This window comes from Cervus elaphus, chromosome 1 (assembly GCF_910594005.1).
Source record: "Cervus elaphus chromosome 1, mCerEla1.1, whole genome shotgun sequence".
Classification (NCBI taxonomy): domain Eukaryota; kingdom Metazoa; phylum Chordata; class Mammalia; order Artiodactyla; family Cervidae; genus Cervus; species Cervus elaphus.
Window position 1 is genome coordinate 32,745,998 of NC_057815.1, and position 15,572 is coordinate 32,761,569.

Consider the following 15,572-nt stretch of genomic DNA (forward strand, 5'->3'; position numbering starts at 1 on the left):
AGAACAAATGAACCTAAAACATACTGGTTAGAGTTTGGGGGTATAACTAAGCATTTCCTTCATTGCTGCTTTTAGCACAGTACTTTATTTATTTATTTATTTATTTTTATTTTTTTCCATTTATTTTTATTAGTTGGAGGTTAATTACTTTACAGTATTGTAGTGGTTTTTGCCATACATTGACATGAATCAGCCATGGATTTACATGTATTCCCCATCCCGATCCCCGCTCCCGCCTCCTGGATAGCACAGTACTTTAAATAGAAATTTGGTGTTAATAATTTGTTGCTAAAATTTTTAGTAATGCTGAGTGTCAAGCAACTTTTCATGTTTCTGCTTATAGTCTTCTTAAACTATTTATCCAGCATAAGAACATTTTACCTTTATTTTTAAATTGTAGTCAGCTGTAAAAAGAAATACAGAGAATTAAGGCTCCCCCCCACCCCCATTTGCTTCTTCCCCTTTTCTTATTTTCCCTTTCACCCCTCTTCCCGATGTGTGGAAGTTATCACTGTATCTGGGTTGTGGAATATTGTTTCTGAAATATTTAGGAACTTAATTTCAAATTACTGTTGTATATTACACAGTGTTTGTGTGTTAGGCTCTGCCTTAGACTGTGAAGATGAACTATATAATATACATGGTGTTGGGACTTCCCTGGTGGTTGATTGGCAAAGACTCCACATTCTGTATGCAGGGGGCCTGGACTCGATCCTTGGTCAGGGAACTAGATCCCACATGTTGCAACTAAAGAACCTGCGTGCTGCAATGAAGATCAAAGGTCCCAAGTGATGCAAATAAGATCCAGAGCAGCCAAATAAATAAATATTAACAAAAATAGAAAAAATAAAATATATGGGTTCTATTCTCTGGAAGATTATAATTAAATCACAGTTAACTTTGAATATTTAGTCACTGCATAGAAATTTTCTGTGCTCCAATTTTTTTTACATTTAAATTTTTGAAATGAATAATATCTTCATGTTTTCCAAAGTCAAGATGATAAAGTTAATGTTGAGAAGTCTTGCTTCTGCCCATACCTGTCATTTTTATTCTTGTCTCCACCTCAGAGGTAAATTTTTATTAATTACTAATGTATCCTTAAAGTTTATGCAAAGACTAGTAAATAGAAATGCATATTCTTATTTTCTCCCTTTGTTACATTCGTACTACAGTATTCTACAGTACTGTAGATTGTTCTATACTTTTTCATTTGCACTTATTTTTGAAACTTTACATAATTTATTTTCTTTGCACCATTGTTAAAACATAGCATATGACTTTAAAACTATCACTGTGACTGTCTCACAGCAAGGTTGAAGAGAGCAGTTTGGGGCTGATACAGTTGGGAGAGAAATCACACAAACTTTACATGCTACTGCTTTTGAAACAGTTCTCTGTAACTAAAAGAGATATAAGATCTTTTAAAAACAAGTTTGTTGTTTAAAGCAAAGTTTGTTGTTTTATATAAAATAAGTATATTCTGCACAAGGTGGCCCATGGCATACTTTCTATATTGGAGACTGAAAATATCATGCATTCTAAAAAGAGCACAAAGAAGAAACCGAAGTAATCTTCCCTTTATTCAGCTTAATGGGAATGCGACTTGGCACAAATATGATTCATTTCTTGGTATTTTCATCGGTAAAATTATTATTTAAATGTAAGTTTTTGTATATTAGTGAAATTTCATGTTTTTGAACACTTAGTTTATTATAATAGCATACGTAAGATACAGTGTGCTTAGTCGCTCAGTCATGTCCAACTCTTTGCGACCCCATGGACTGTAGCCCACCAAGCTCTGTCCATGGGGATTCTCTTGGCAAGAATACTGGAGTGGGTAGCCACTTCTCCAGGAGATCTCCCTGACCCAGGAATCGAACCCAGGTCTCCTGCATTACAGGCAGATTCTTTACCAGCTGAGCTACCAGGGAAGCCCATAAGATACAATACAGGTGCTCAAATCAATTATGTACCAATTGGCCATGGACTGGATTTCTACCTAGAATGCATATGTATTATTTTTTTTAAACGTTAGGTTTTAACATTTGGCATAATGTTTGAGGGGGAGAGTGTTGTGCTGTAACAAGTTGGAATATTTGCTTTGGAGCCCTAGCATTACCTAGTCCATTTGGATAACCAGTCACCAGTTTGGATTGCATGTTATTTTTTTTTTCCCAAGTGTCATAGAATTTATTTATTTATTTGGATTTTATTTATTTTATTTTTTTCTATTTATTTTTATTAGTTGGAGGCTAATTACTTTACAGTATTGTAGTGGTTTTTGTCATACATTGACATGAATCAGCCATGGATTTACATGTGTTCCCCATCCCGATCCCCCCTCCCACCGCCCTCCACATCCCATCCCTCTGGGTCTTCCCAGTGTACCAGCCCTGAGCACTTGTCTCATGCATCCAACCTGGGCTGATGATCTGTTTGACCCTTGAAAGTATACTTGTTTCAGTGCTGTTCTCTCAGATCATCCCACCCTCACCTTCTCCCACAGAGTCCCAAAGTCTGTTCTGTACATCTGTGTCTCTTTTTCTGTTTGGCATATAGGGTTATCATTACCATCTTTTTAAATTCCATATATATGTGTTAGTATACTGTATTGGTGTTTATCTTTCTGGCTTACTTCACTCTGTATAATGGGCTCCAGTTTCATCCATCTCATTAGAACTGATTCAAATGAATTCTTTTTAATGACTGAGTAATATTCCATTGTGTATATGTACCATAGCTTCCTTATCCATTCATCTGCTGATGGGCATCTAGGTTGCTTCCATGTCCTGGCCATTATAAACAGTGGATTGCACTTTCCTATTCTGAAAATTGAGGGAGAGATAATAGGAGTTAATAACAAGTGATTAGAGAGATCCCCTGGCTCTGTGTGTATAGGTAAGATGTGAGAATAAAATGAAGATAAAACTCCATAAAATCTATAACATAATTCTGTATTTGATACATATTTTGACACATATAATATTTTGAAAATGTCAATTTTAGAAGCTTTTATGAGATTAAAAATCAGCATGTTTAAAATATTTCATGATTATATTTTTGGTTTAGAAGGGTAAGATAGTTAATATAATAAGTGAATTTAGTCTTAATGATTTTGTTTGAAAGTAATTGTTTTTTCCTACTGTTTAAAATTGACAGCCTCACATGATCAAGCTTTGCAAATGCACCCTATTTTTGTAATGTGGGTCTCAGCTGCTCATTTATTCCCATGTGTTATTCTCCCATGTTATTAACACCTGTCCTTGACTCATTTTTTCATCTACCAAATTCTGAAAACTGTGTAATTTCTACTATGACTCAAGTAAATATCTTTGTTGTAAAGATTTATAGCAAAAAGTAAATAAAAAGGAAGAAATAAAGATGATACAGTTTATGGCCTCACTGGGAATGGAATTCAGCTGCCCCCTTGCTGGAACTTGGCCACTTACTCTGGGGACTTATGGAGCCCTTGTGTAACTGCTTTGCGTCACCCACTCAGCATCTTTATTTTTCTTTATGAGTCTTCATTTTAGCCATTAAGCATCATTTTCTTCTGAGACCATTTGGATCTTCTGCTTTCTCTGGCAGTTTATAAGTAGCTATACTTAATTAGGTGTGTTACTGGGTTTTTTTGCCTCTTGAAACTATCAGAAGTAAAATTATAGCAAAATATATTTTTACATATAAAAGCATTAGTAAATTAAGTTGTAAATACAAAAGCACTGCTTTTGCACAGAAACAATGTGTTTTCTGATATTTCAGTTAGAACTGTGAAAGATGGGCCATGAATCATATCACTGAAAGGTTTTTTACTTAAATGGAGTGAAAATCTGCTCTGTGCTATGTCATCATTTTTACCTCTGAAAGATAGCTTCTGTTTGGTGTGATAATATCTGTTATAACAGCTGAGAGTGGAGAGAAGCAATTCATTATGAGGTTCTCTTTCATTTCTTTGAAATTTGCTTTGAGTGCTTTATCCATTTTGGATTGTGTATTTAGATGACACGTCAGAATGTAACTCTGGACTGTCTGCAGAGTTTTCTGGATTCTGCTAACTACTAGCATGAATTTTACTATAACCCACCAGGCTTCTCTGTCCATAGAATTCTCCAGGCAAGAATATTGGAGTGTGTAGCCATCCCCTTCCCCAGGAAATCTTCCTGACCCAGGGATCGAACCTAGGTATCCTGCATTGCAGGCAGATTCTTTACCATCTGAGCCACCATGGAGGCTCGTTAGAAAGTTAAGAATTAAAGGGACTTCTTAGAAAATCTATTTTGTTTATTGTTTTTTACACAGAATTGAGTTGGCATGGAATCCAGGTGTCTTAAACATAAATTTATGTAATCAAGAAGGAGAAAGGCAGTAATCAGGTATTTTAGGAATAGTAATAACAAGAACATTAAAGACAGTAGCAAGTAGCAGTTTGTTAACTGGGCCCAGCACTAAGCATTTTTATATTATATGCTAACAATTAACTTATGATATAAGTGAGGTAGACTCATTTTACAGATGATAAAACTAAAACTTATAAGGGTCAAGTAATTTGTCCGAGGCCCCAGAGCGTATAAAAGCTTGCAAATAGTAGCCTTGGGATTCTTACCAAGGTCTTTGTTTCTCTACACACTGGTTTTAACCATGTAGCTGCTCCCTGTTTCATACCACTAGGCATTCTCTTAGAACAGAGTAGCTCTGAGGCAATGAATCAGAAGGTAGAGGATGACAAGAGGAGAGGAGGACTTTGAAGAAGGAATGACAAGTGATAGAAATTGTTCTTATTTCCAGACCAAGATCATTGGTCTCAAACAAATTTAGAAAAAAATAAGCATTGTGGTTAATAGTTTAATTTAGGACCACATACTGACATATCAGAAATGTCATCATGGGGGGACATGTATCCAGTGCTTAATTCTCAAACTGACTTAATGAGTAATAAAGCTTATTTCTAGGGGAGGAACAGAGATTCTCTTCTTGTACAACCATATCCTTCAGTTCCCTTCTTACCACCATCATGACCAGATTTATTATAAAAAAGGAACCAGCCTATTACTATCAAACTTTTGTCTATAATTTAGAGATGTCTGCCTGGGAGGTTTCTCTTCTTATTCTCATGAGCTTGTAACCTTTTGTGATATTCACTTCATCATCTGGGTACTTGGGCTCTTTTTCATATCCAGCATCCAAAATGAGATTAAATACTCAAGATTTTATAGGTTTTATCAACTTTGTGGCAAGTCTTTGACCTGCTTATTATCTCTATTTTTATTAAGTTCTTTGTTTTATGGATTTTTAAAACTCCACCATGTAGTGAGGTGGGGTGGTTATAGATTGATGGTCAGTTTAGCTGGAGAGGTTGAGGAGCAGGGGCAGAGTTTGGTGCTAATGAAAGATCATTTCATAGACTACAGAGATGAGCAGTGGAAGCTTCCTACAGGAGGCTAGGCTGTGTCTGTTTTTCCCATCCCTGTATACCCAGAGCTCACGACAGAGCCTGGAACATAGTAGCTCAGGAAATATTTGAAGGAATTGATTAGTGAATCGGTGTTCTGTGTGAATTTATTTTTCTCCCTGTCTTCATAGCCTTATTGTAGTTGTTACAGATTTAAATGTGGAAGACCAATTTTTTATGTTGTATGGATGAAACTCTGTAGAATAGGTAACAGATCAGAGAACCTTGCTGTGTTGTTAGTTCTGGAGAGGGATTTAGAATCACTGGGGTTTTATTCTTGGAGGGAAGGGGGTACCTTCAGGCCAAAGATTATTGTATTGTAATAATTCTTTTTATTCACTTTTGTTGAGCCACTTTTCTTCTCTGAAAAAGGAAGTTCCTGTAATACTGAAATGGGGATTGATGTCCCCTCCTTCTTTGACAACTGGGAACTCTGTTCTTTACCATAACTGACTCAGTTGCCTGAGATTCATTCAAATAGGTTATACACTTCCACCACCTTCTGAGAAACAGGGGTTTCCAAATCTACAGATTTCCAAGCACCATGGAATGAAAGTGGTTTAAATATATAGTCCTGGCTGCTATTGAAATTCATATTTCATGGTACTTTTCTGGAAGCTGAGGACCTGTAGTTTATGAGAAGCCAAAAGATGTGTATTAATGTCTATAAAGGAGTATTTTGTACCTTGAAATGTAATTTTTCATGTTTTTTTTTTTTTTGTCTCCTGGGAATTTGAATTTCATGATCTTCTTATCATATGTAGCATGGCAGAATTAAAGGTAAAATTGTGCCTTCTTTTTGTTAGTGTAAAATGCCTTTGGGTACCAGTCCTAAAAGTGAAATAGGGAAAGGAAGGATTTAAAGTATTTCAACCACATAAATATGTGTGTTTGGGGTAGGGGGTTGAGGAACCTCAGTTACTGAATCTAATAAAATTCAATTATATTTTCCCCCAGTCATTGTAATCCAACCTTTTATTTTTTTCTTGTCATTTATAGCATCTATGATTCATATACTCATCTTTTTTAAAAAAGAACTGTTTTTCTTGTTTTAGCAAATGAAAAATTTGTAGTTTTTTTCCTATATTCATTTCCCAAATTTTGGATTGCCATAATTCTACTTTCTGTTCTCTGTTTAAAGACGGATGTTTACTCTTGCCTCTTTTCAGGGAGAGTGCTAATATAGCTTTTTAAGATAACAAAGAGAAGTTTTCTAATTTCCTTTTTGTGTCACCCAGTATTAAAAGTTTGTTCTTTTTATTATACTTTATTTTTGTGTCCTGGTCATGTTCATTTCATATTTTAAAGGTTTTCAGTATCCCTCATCCACCTGAGACTTGTGACAGAAATCTTAAAAGGAATAATTATTCTACTCACATGCTCATGTGATCTGTGATAGCCAATTTAAATTTTGAAATTTAAAAGATTCTTCATTACTGTGATGAATTAATACTGCAGTTCATCAAAAATTTGTTAATATGCTTTTTCCTGCTATGATTACAGTGACTAGATGGAAACCCCCAAAAGAGAGATTGTGTTTACTTGTTTAGAGAGAGTTTTTCTGATGTGACCATATCGAGGTTATTCTTTGGAACTTTGAAGTGCCATTTTCTGGTGCTCTAGTGTCTTGGGAGAAGGTCAGTTACTGAATAATTAATAGCAATTTGTGTGACTGTTAAATGTGTTTAATTATCTGTTTCTCTGCACAGGAAACAGGCAAAAATTAAATTATGTATTGGGTTGGCCAAAAAGTTCCTTCTGTTCTTAAGTGAGGTTTAAGGACACATTTTTCATTTTCACCAAGAACTTTATTGAACAATGTAGTCACCATTTTGTCCCACTACCTTCTACCATTTTTCACACAACTTCATAATTCTGTCTTCTCAAAACTTTTTATCTTTCTGAGCAAAGAACTTTTCTATGTGTCTTTACAGTCATAACAGGGAATTGAAATTTTTTCCATTAGAATTTTGTACAGACCGAAATAAATGGAAGTCTGAAGTGCAGTGTGTGATGAATATGGCGAATGAATCAGAACTTCCCAAGCAAGCTGTATAAGTTTTTGCCTGGTCATCAAAGAAACATGTGGTCTTGCATTATCCTGATGGAAGATTATGCATTTTGTGTTGACTAATTCCAGACACTTTTCATCAAGTGCTGCTTTTGTTGGTCTAATTGGGAGTAGTACTTGTTGGAATTAACTGTTTGGTTTTCCAGAAGGAGCTCATATTAGAGAACTCCCTTCCAATCCCGCCATATACACAGCATCACCTTCTTTGGATGAAGACTGGCCTTTGGTGTGGTTGGTCCATCATCTTTTTCGTTCCACATGATTGTACAGTATCCACTTCTCATCAGCTGTCACAATTTGTTTTAAAAATGGAACTTTTTCATTATGTTTAAATAGAAAATCACATGTGGAAATACAATATGAAGGATTTTTTTCACTTATGTGGAATCCAAACATCAAAGTGATTAACATAACCAAGTTGGTACAAATGATTTTCAGCACTTAGTTTGGATATTTTGAATATATCAGGTATATCTCCCTTGTAATAATAATGTTGGCTGTTTGCAATGCTTTGATTTGATTGCCATCAACTTTAGGTGGTCTGCCAAACTGTGGATATTATCCAGCAAGAAATCTGTAGCATAAAACTTCATAAACCACTCTTGACACATTTGATCAGTCATAGCACCTTCTCTATACACTGTACAAATCTTTTTTTGCATTCCAGTTACATTTTTACCTTTCTTAAAATGATGAAGAATCATATGCTGAAGATATTGCTTGCTTTCTTCCATCTTCAGTATCAAAATAGCTACACAAAAATTCACCAATTTTGGTAAGTTTTTTTTTTTTTAAATGCATGCTGATATGACAGCTATCACAATGCAGTCTAAAAAAATTGTTTCGATTAAAGTTAAAGACAACTAAGTGCTACTTGAGCCATCTTACCGAAAAAAACATTGGCTATTGACCAACCCAATACATGAAATGCTATCAGGAAAAAAATCCTGTTAGAATGAAAGACCCACACAGTTGTTGTTGCTTAGTTGCTAAGTTGTGCCCAACTCTTTTGCAGCCCCAGGACTGTAGTCTGCCAGGCTCTTCTCTCTATGGGATTTCCCAGGCAAGAATACTGTAGTGGGTTGCCATTTCCTCCTTCAGGGGATCTTCCTAACCCAGGGATCAAACCTTTGTCTCCTACGTTGGCAGGCGGGTTCTTTACCACTGAGCCACCAGGGAAGCCTACCCATGTAGTATGTGTGTGTGAGTCACCCAGTCGAGTCTGACACTGTGGTCCCATGGACTGTAGCTTGTCAGGCTCCTCTGTCCATGGTCTCCAGGCAAGAATACTGGAGTGGGTTGCTATTCCCTTCCCTAGGGAGTCTTCTCAACCAGGGATTGAACCCAGGTCTCCCGCATTGCAGGCAGATTCTTTACCATCTGAGCCTCCAGGGAAGCCCATATAGTAGCAGACCATTGTTAATAATAAAAGGAAACATAACATTTGGCTAAAGCATGTTGTTAAGCTAAAAACTATTCATCTTGTTTTTGTTGTTGTTCAGTCACTGTGTCTGACTCTTTGTGACCCCCATGAACTTCAGCATCCCAGGCTTCTCTATCCTTCACTATCTCTGGATTTGCTCAAATCATGTCCATTGAGTCATTGATGCTATCCAGCCATCTCATCCTCTGTTGCCTCCTTCTCTTGCCCTCAGTCTTTCCCAGCATCAGAGTTTTTTTTCCCAATGAGTTGGCTCTTCACATCAGGTGGCCAAAATATTGAAGCTTCAACAACAGAGCTTCCAGTGAATATTCAGGGTTGATTTTCTCAAGAGTCTTTCCCAGCACTTAGTTCAAAAGCATCAGTTCTTCTGTGCTCAGTCTTCTTTATGGTCCAACTCTTAACATCCATTCATGACTACTGGGAAACCTGTAGCTTTGACTATACAGACCTTTGTTGGCAAAGTGACATCTCTGCTTTTTAACATGTTGTCTAGATTTGGCATAACTTTTCTTCCAAGTGTCTTTGAATTTCATGGCTGCAGTCACCATCCACAGTGCTTTTGGAGCCCATGAAAATGAAGTCTGTCACTGCTTCCATTTTTTCCTTTTCTATTTGCCATGAAGTTATGGGGCCGGATGCCATGATCGTTTTTTTGAATGTTGAATTTTAAACCAGCCTTTTCACTTTCATAAAAAGACTCTTTAGTTCCTCCTCACTTTTCTGCCATTAGAGTGGTATCCTGTGCAATGTGGGAGATGTGGGTTCGATCCCTGAGTTGGGAAGATCCTCTGGAGGAGAGCATGGCAACCAGCTCCAGTATTCTTGTCCAGAAAATCCCATTGACAGAGGAGCCTAGTGGGCTACAGTCCATGGGGTCGGAAAGACTGAGACAGGACAGAAGCACCTGAGCACTCCGGCTCCTCTCACTTACTAAACTCTTTAACAATGAAACAGTTTGTTTTGATTTGTTCATCTTTTCTTCTGACCTTGATCTGGAACTTGCAAATAATCTTTAGAATGTTTCCCTGTGTAACTGCACATTGTTTAAGTTTTCCCTGCCCTTTTAGTTGTATGTTTTCTTTGGAAGTCAAAGTAATAGCTATTTTCTCCAAAACTAGTGTAAAAAAGAATAATAATCTCAGAAAAGAATAATTTAGCATCAAGATTTATTTAGTGGGTATGACACATGAACAGTTGCCATTTGAATTTGAATTTTTGTTAGTTTCACTTAGAATTTATCTTTCCTGCTGTGTGGTCTGAAGCTATGAAAACTTAATCTGTAAGTTCTGTGGGCTCTCCTCCTCTTTGCATTAATTAGATCTAACCCACTTTGAAACTTTTTATTAAAAAGGAGTCTGTAAACCTAGATGGGGTGTATAGTGTGGATCGTAGCAATTTCCTGCCCTTCTCAATGCTGTGAGCAGCAGAGCAGCCTCAGATCTGTCTCTCAAGAGTGTATTAGACTTGGTTCTTGAATCTGCAGAAAGCCATGTGTGAAGAACACTGACGATAGATTGTCTGGACTGAAAAAACTTGTTAATTCTCACATTAGTGGATGTTTAATGTAAGAGGGAATCATGATTGCAGTTTCATATTACTTCATGAAAAAATTATTTGCTGTTTGCTCACTCTTTACATTGATCTGGTAGTTGGTTGTATTTGAAATACATTTATATATTGTTAGCTATGATTTTGGATTGAGTCTAGCCTTTATATTGTTTTACCACTATTTTTTGAAGAGGCAAAGAGGCATTCTATTTAAAACAAATTTTTTTTCAACTTCAGCTTTATTTTGTTGTTTTGAATTTTATTATTATACATATCTGTAATTCTTATTTTGAAAATGTTAGTACTGCATTTTCTGCATGTTTTATGATCATTGGAAAACTAATGGGGAAATTATAAAGCAATGAGAGAAGGTGCTTAAAAGAATAATCTTCTGTTGTTTTTCTTTTGAGAAAAATACTGCCACTTTTTTGAGAACCCCAAGGATGAGGGTTTTACATCTTTTATAAATTCTACTCTTGGAGGAGAAGGGAAGTAGTCATTACTGCATGTCTTCCTTTTTATTTTAATAGCCAACATTGTGAACCTGTCATATGTCAGACATTGTGCTAGGCATTTATGTTATTTTATGTAATTCTTATACCAATTTTATGAAATGTGTGCTTCTGTTATCTCCTTGTTTTGGTGAGAAAATGAGAGATAGTAAGTTGCCTAAAACTGTACAGCTAATAAATGATTGAACTGTGATTTGATTACATATTTGGCACATCTTTAATGATTATGAAAACTGACACCAGTCTTACAATAGACACTTAATAAATATCTATTGAAAGGTAAATGCGCCTTATCCGGTTGGCTCAAGAAGAATTGTAATGAATGTGTAGTGAGATTTACACTTACTAGATAAGTTTACTGGTTGCTAATTTTCCCTGTCTTCCTGTAGGAAAAAAGACTGAAAGAAAGGGAAGCCAGAAGAGAAGCCAGTAAGAGACAAGCAAAGGTAAGGGTTTATATTTTAATGAGAAACATGTTTGTAGCGTTGAATGGAATTTAAATGCCCTTCTTTTCCATATGCATTTTATATTTGTTTATACAGGTTGACATTTGAATTGGATCTAAGTCTGTATATGTATGTTATTTGCTTTCTCGTATTGGTTTGTTTCTTCTGTGGTATAGAGTGAAGAAATGAGATAGTTTGTTTTATCTTCCTACTTTCACCATCTTATCCTGTTTTATGCATACTAAGTATAGGAAATGGTTGACTGTGGGTCAGACCTGATAGGATTTTATTGTATATCATCTTCAGACTGCGGAGGCAGCCCATGCTAACCCAACTTGATAATAGATAACCTTGAAAGCATTGGCTGCTTCAGCTCCTAGAGCCTAAGGGGAAGCCCTCTGTGTCTCCCACCTTCACTAAATTCTGTAAACAAAAATTTTAGCAGCTGTATATATACAGTTTCTTTCAAATATATGTACAATTATAAACACCATCATCTATGTGCAGCTGTAATTTTTATCTGGTATGTTTGACACCATGGAAAATTCAGCCTCTGCATCCTGAGGACATTTAATAGAAATGATTTCCACAAACCAGGGCACAGAAATGCATGTCATTTCTCAGGCTGTGTCTCACTGTGCTTTGCCTGACTGGCCGTGACTACTTCTTAGCAGTTAGCGAAGATCCAACTCCCTTGAGTAAACCCATCATGTTCTTTGTCATTTTTTTCCATGCACTTAGAGAACAAGTCAGAGATGATAACTCATGCTATATTTCTAAAGTGGGAAGCAATTACTCTTCAGTATAAGATGAAAAGACTGCTTACATTCAGTATTAAATATCACTCTGTCTTCAAAGGTGCCCGAAAACGAGAACTACAGTGTGCATGCACCCTGACTTGCTAAATCAGGTGGTGGAGTCTGTATTTCCATTTAAAATGCAGATGTGAACAGTCATGGCATAGAAATGAGATCTCAGGAACTATAGTGGGAAAAATTTAAATTTAAGAAGAAAATCTTAAATCTAATGAAAGCATTTGATTTTTATGAATATTGCATATTCTGCATAAAGATAAACCATTTTATGTTACTAAAAAGCCCCTATTTCTTTCTGTAAATGAAATTATAAAATGAAAGATATAATCTGGAGCCAAAAGAAAGGCCTGTCACTGTATTTGCTCTGTGTGTATTGGTGCATATTTGTATATATTGCTTAATATGGTTTATTTTCTGTACTTGTTGATACTGTATGCTTCATCTTTCCTAGTGGTTTAAACTGTAAGAAAGAAATTGCTCCTACCCTTGAGCCTGCCTCTTGTGCATCTTCTCTTTCCCTACAAGTTGCTGTATATATTTTGTTTTGGTACATTGCCAGCTGGGAAATGAAAAGCGGTAAAGGCCTTCAGAGTTAGATTTTGCCACTGGGATCGACCTCTAAAGTGAAACTCCTCAAGCCAAGCCCACCCCTCTGCCCCGCACCCCTTCCCACGTTTGTCATGTGTGTTTGTCTGAGAAAGGAGGAGGACTTCTTTGTCAAAAGGTTGTTTCATTTACGTACAAGCGCTCAGGACTGTAATGAGAACAGAGAATATAGAACAACTGACTTGTCTTTGTTGCACAGCCAGGAGCTTTCAGTAGAGACTGTGTTTTAGTATTGCTCTGAGTAGTCAAGCTGCCTGTATTTCATAGCCTTGTATGAATGCTCAGAGACAGCAGCCCCTTTAGAAGAGTGATGTTAGCAGAGAGATGAGAGGACAGGTTGTAGCCAGGACTCAAACATTCCTCAGGACACCAGGGACAGACAGCAGTGACAGATTCAGGCTGACTCATGGAGGCCAAGGAGTTAGCTTGGGTTAACCTGTATGTACACAGCTTCTTTTCAAATGAAAGTTACAGAAGTTGGAGGCTCTGGAGCTTTCCAGGTGCCCCTTTGAAAACAGACCCAGAAGATGTTGGAGGGACTCTGTAAAGAGGTGATGGCCCAAGGTTCTGTGATATCTAAGAAGAAACGTATGAGCTGGGTTATGGGTTTTCCAGTTGTGTGTATGTGTGTGTGTGTGTGTGTGTGTGTGTATGCGTGTGAACATGCTTTAAGTGATGGATATGTCTTAAGTTTCAGAGTAAATTTTATCTTCTTTTTAATATGGTTAAACATGGTGTGACTTGAGGCTGTTGCCTTCTGAGGCCTTCTGGTCAGCTTCAGTGCAGATCATCCTTCAGTCACTGAACCTGTATCTAAAGGATACCTTAGTGGTAAAAGAAAGTGGTGACTTACTATACCACCAGAGGTGTGGTCTTACCCATTTATAGCTATTTTAAGAAGTCAATGCATAGAAACAGAAGTGTGGGAAAGGAAGACTTACTTCCAGAGTTGTTTTCTACCTTGTCTTGCGCTTCATTTAGCGAACCTCATGTTACAGGAGAGGAATATAGTAGACACAGTGTCGTTGCTTTAGAAATTGGAAAAATGTATTAGAATAGAAGTTGATAGAATTATCTTCATTACCCAGAAAAGAGAAGGTTTAATGATATTGTGAGTTTATAATTTTATAAATGATGCTTGGTGGTTATCTCTTCCCCAACATAGTAAGTATTCTGAAGAAAAATTGCTCTGAAGTTAGAATATAGTAAAATAAAGTTGGAATGGACTTCCCAGAAAGCTGATACAACTTTTTGCTAAAAGATATGTCTAAGATCTGCTTAGGATATGTTATATGCAGTGCCAGGAGTTAGAGAGAAATATGAAGTTGAAACTTCTAAGAGTTTTCGGGGTACCCAATGTCCAGTGATTTGAGACAAAGAGGTCTTTGGATATTTAAACTTTCTTTAGGAGAGAAATATTTGAACTATTAAAGAATATTTGACTTTTACTTTAGCTAACAGAATATTTTATGTTCTTATAAGTTAGAAATTTTAAACTGGCACAAGAAAAAGTAGTTGGAGCAATAATGAATAGACCGTGTTGCTTTTTGGATTCAGGGTGGTTACATAATCCTTGAAATACAGCTTTAGCTCATTATCCAGCTAGATTTCCTCATCTTACTTTGATGGCCTCAAGTGTTTGTACCAACCTCTGGGTGGCTTGATGAAACTGAATACTGAGTATGAAGGAGCAAAGAGTAGGAAATAGCTTAGTTTCCTGAAAGTTAAGCATCACTTGGACTATATTACTGATGGTGCTTGTTCAGTTCAGTTCAGTCCAGTCGCTCAGTCATGTCTGACTCTTTGCGACCCCATGGACTGCAGCCAGACCTCCCTGTCCATCACCAACTCCCAGAGTCCACCCAAACTCATGTCCATTGAGTCGGTGATGCCATCCAACCATCTCATCCTCTCTCGTCCCCTTCTCCTCCTGCCCCCAATCTTTCCCAGCATCAGGGCATTTTCAAATGAGTCAGCTCTTCGCATCAGGTGGCCAAAGTATTAGAGTTTCAGCTTCAACATCAATCCTACCAATGATGGTGCTTATAGTTCTTATTTTTAGTTATGGGGGAAATTATATGAAAACGATGTTTTAAATGATGTTGTACATTTTGAGGTTGGATTGTATAGCCACCATAAATTTTATTTTCTCCTTGGATTTTTTTATTGCCTTTTTTTTTTTTTTTTTAAGTAACTCTGAGGCACTTTATTAATGTACTTATAGAACAGTAAAATAGTTTCTTGGATACCTAAAGTGGTTTTGGTTAATTCTTTCACAATAGGAGTAGAAGAAGTTGTATACTTTAGAACTTGAATATCCTTGAGAGATATTCTGGAGGTGTTTCCTAAAACTGGTTTATAATATCTTTTTCTCCAGCCAGCAGTAGTTTCATGAAACAAAGCTAAATTTATTTATTTTGATATTATGTTCTTTCAAAATCTTTTTGAACTTTTCCTGTCCATGAAATGTAAGAACGTGAAATATCCACTCATCTATTCCAGCAATTTTAAATAGTACATTGAATAGCCTAGGGGTTCTGCTGAGGTATCCCCCAGGACACAGCAGGTTATTTGGGCAGAAATCCAGGCTCCCATTTTGTCATCATTCAGAGCAACCCTGTTATATTCTCTCTGTGTACGGAAGCTTCCAGGGAAACTTCTGTTTGAGATAGCCCTTC

The 15,572-nt window shown here is 36.6% G+C and overlaps 1 protein-coding gene across 1 annotated transcript in view; it reads left to right on the plus strand.

Annotated features, from left to right (window-relative positions):
* Nucleotides 1-15,572, plus strand: part of DDX10 (DEAD-box helicase 10) — a 284,268-nt gene that overhangs the window by 173,541 nt on the left and 95,155 nt on the right. The window contains exon 16 of the mRNA XM_043898607.1: nt 11,417-11,473. Within this exon, the coding sequence (XP_043754542.1) occupies nt 11,417-11,473 (57 nt within the window). The remainder of the gene's footprint in view (nt 1-11,416; nt 11,474-15,572) is intronic.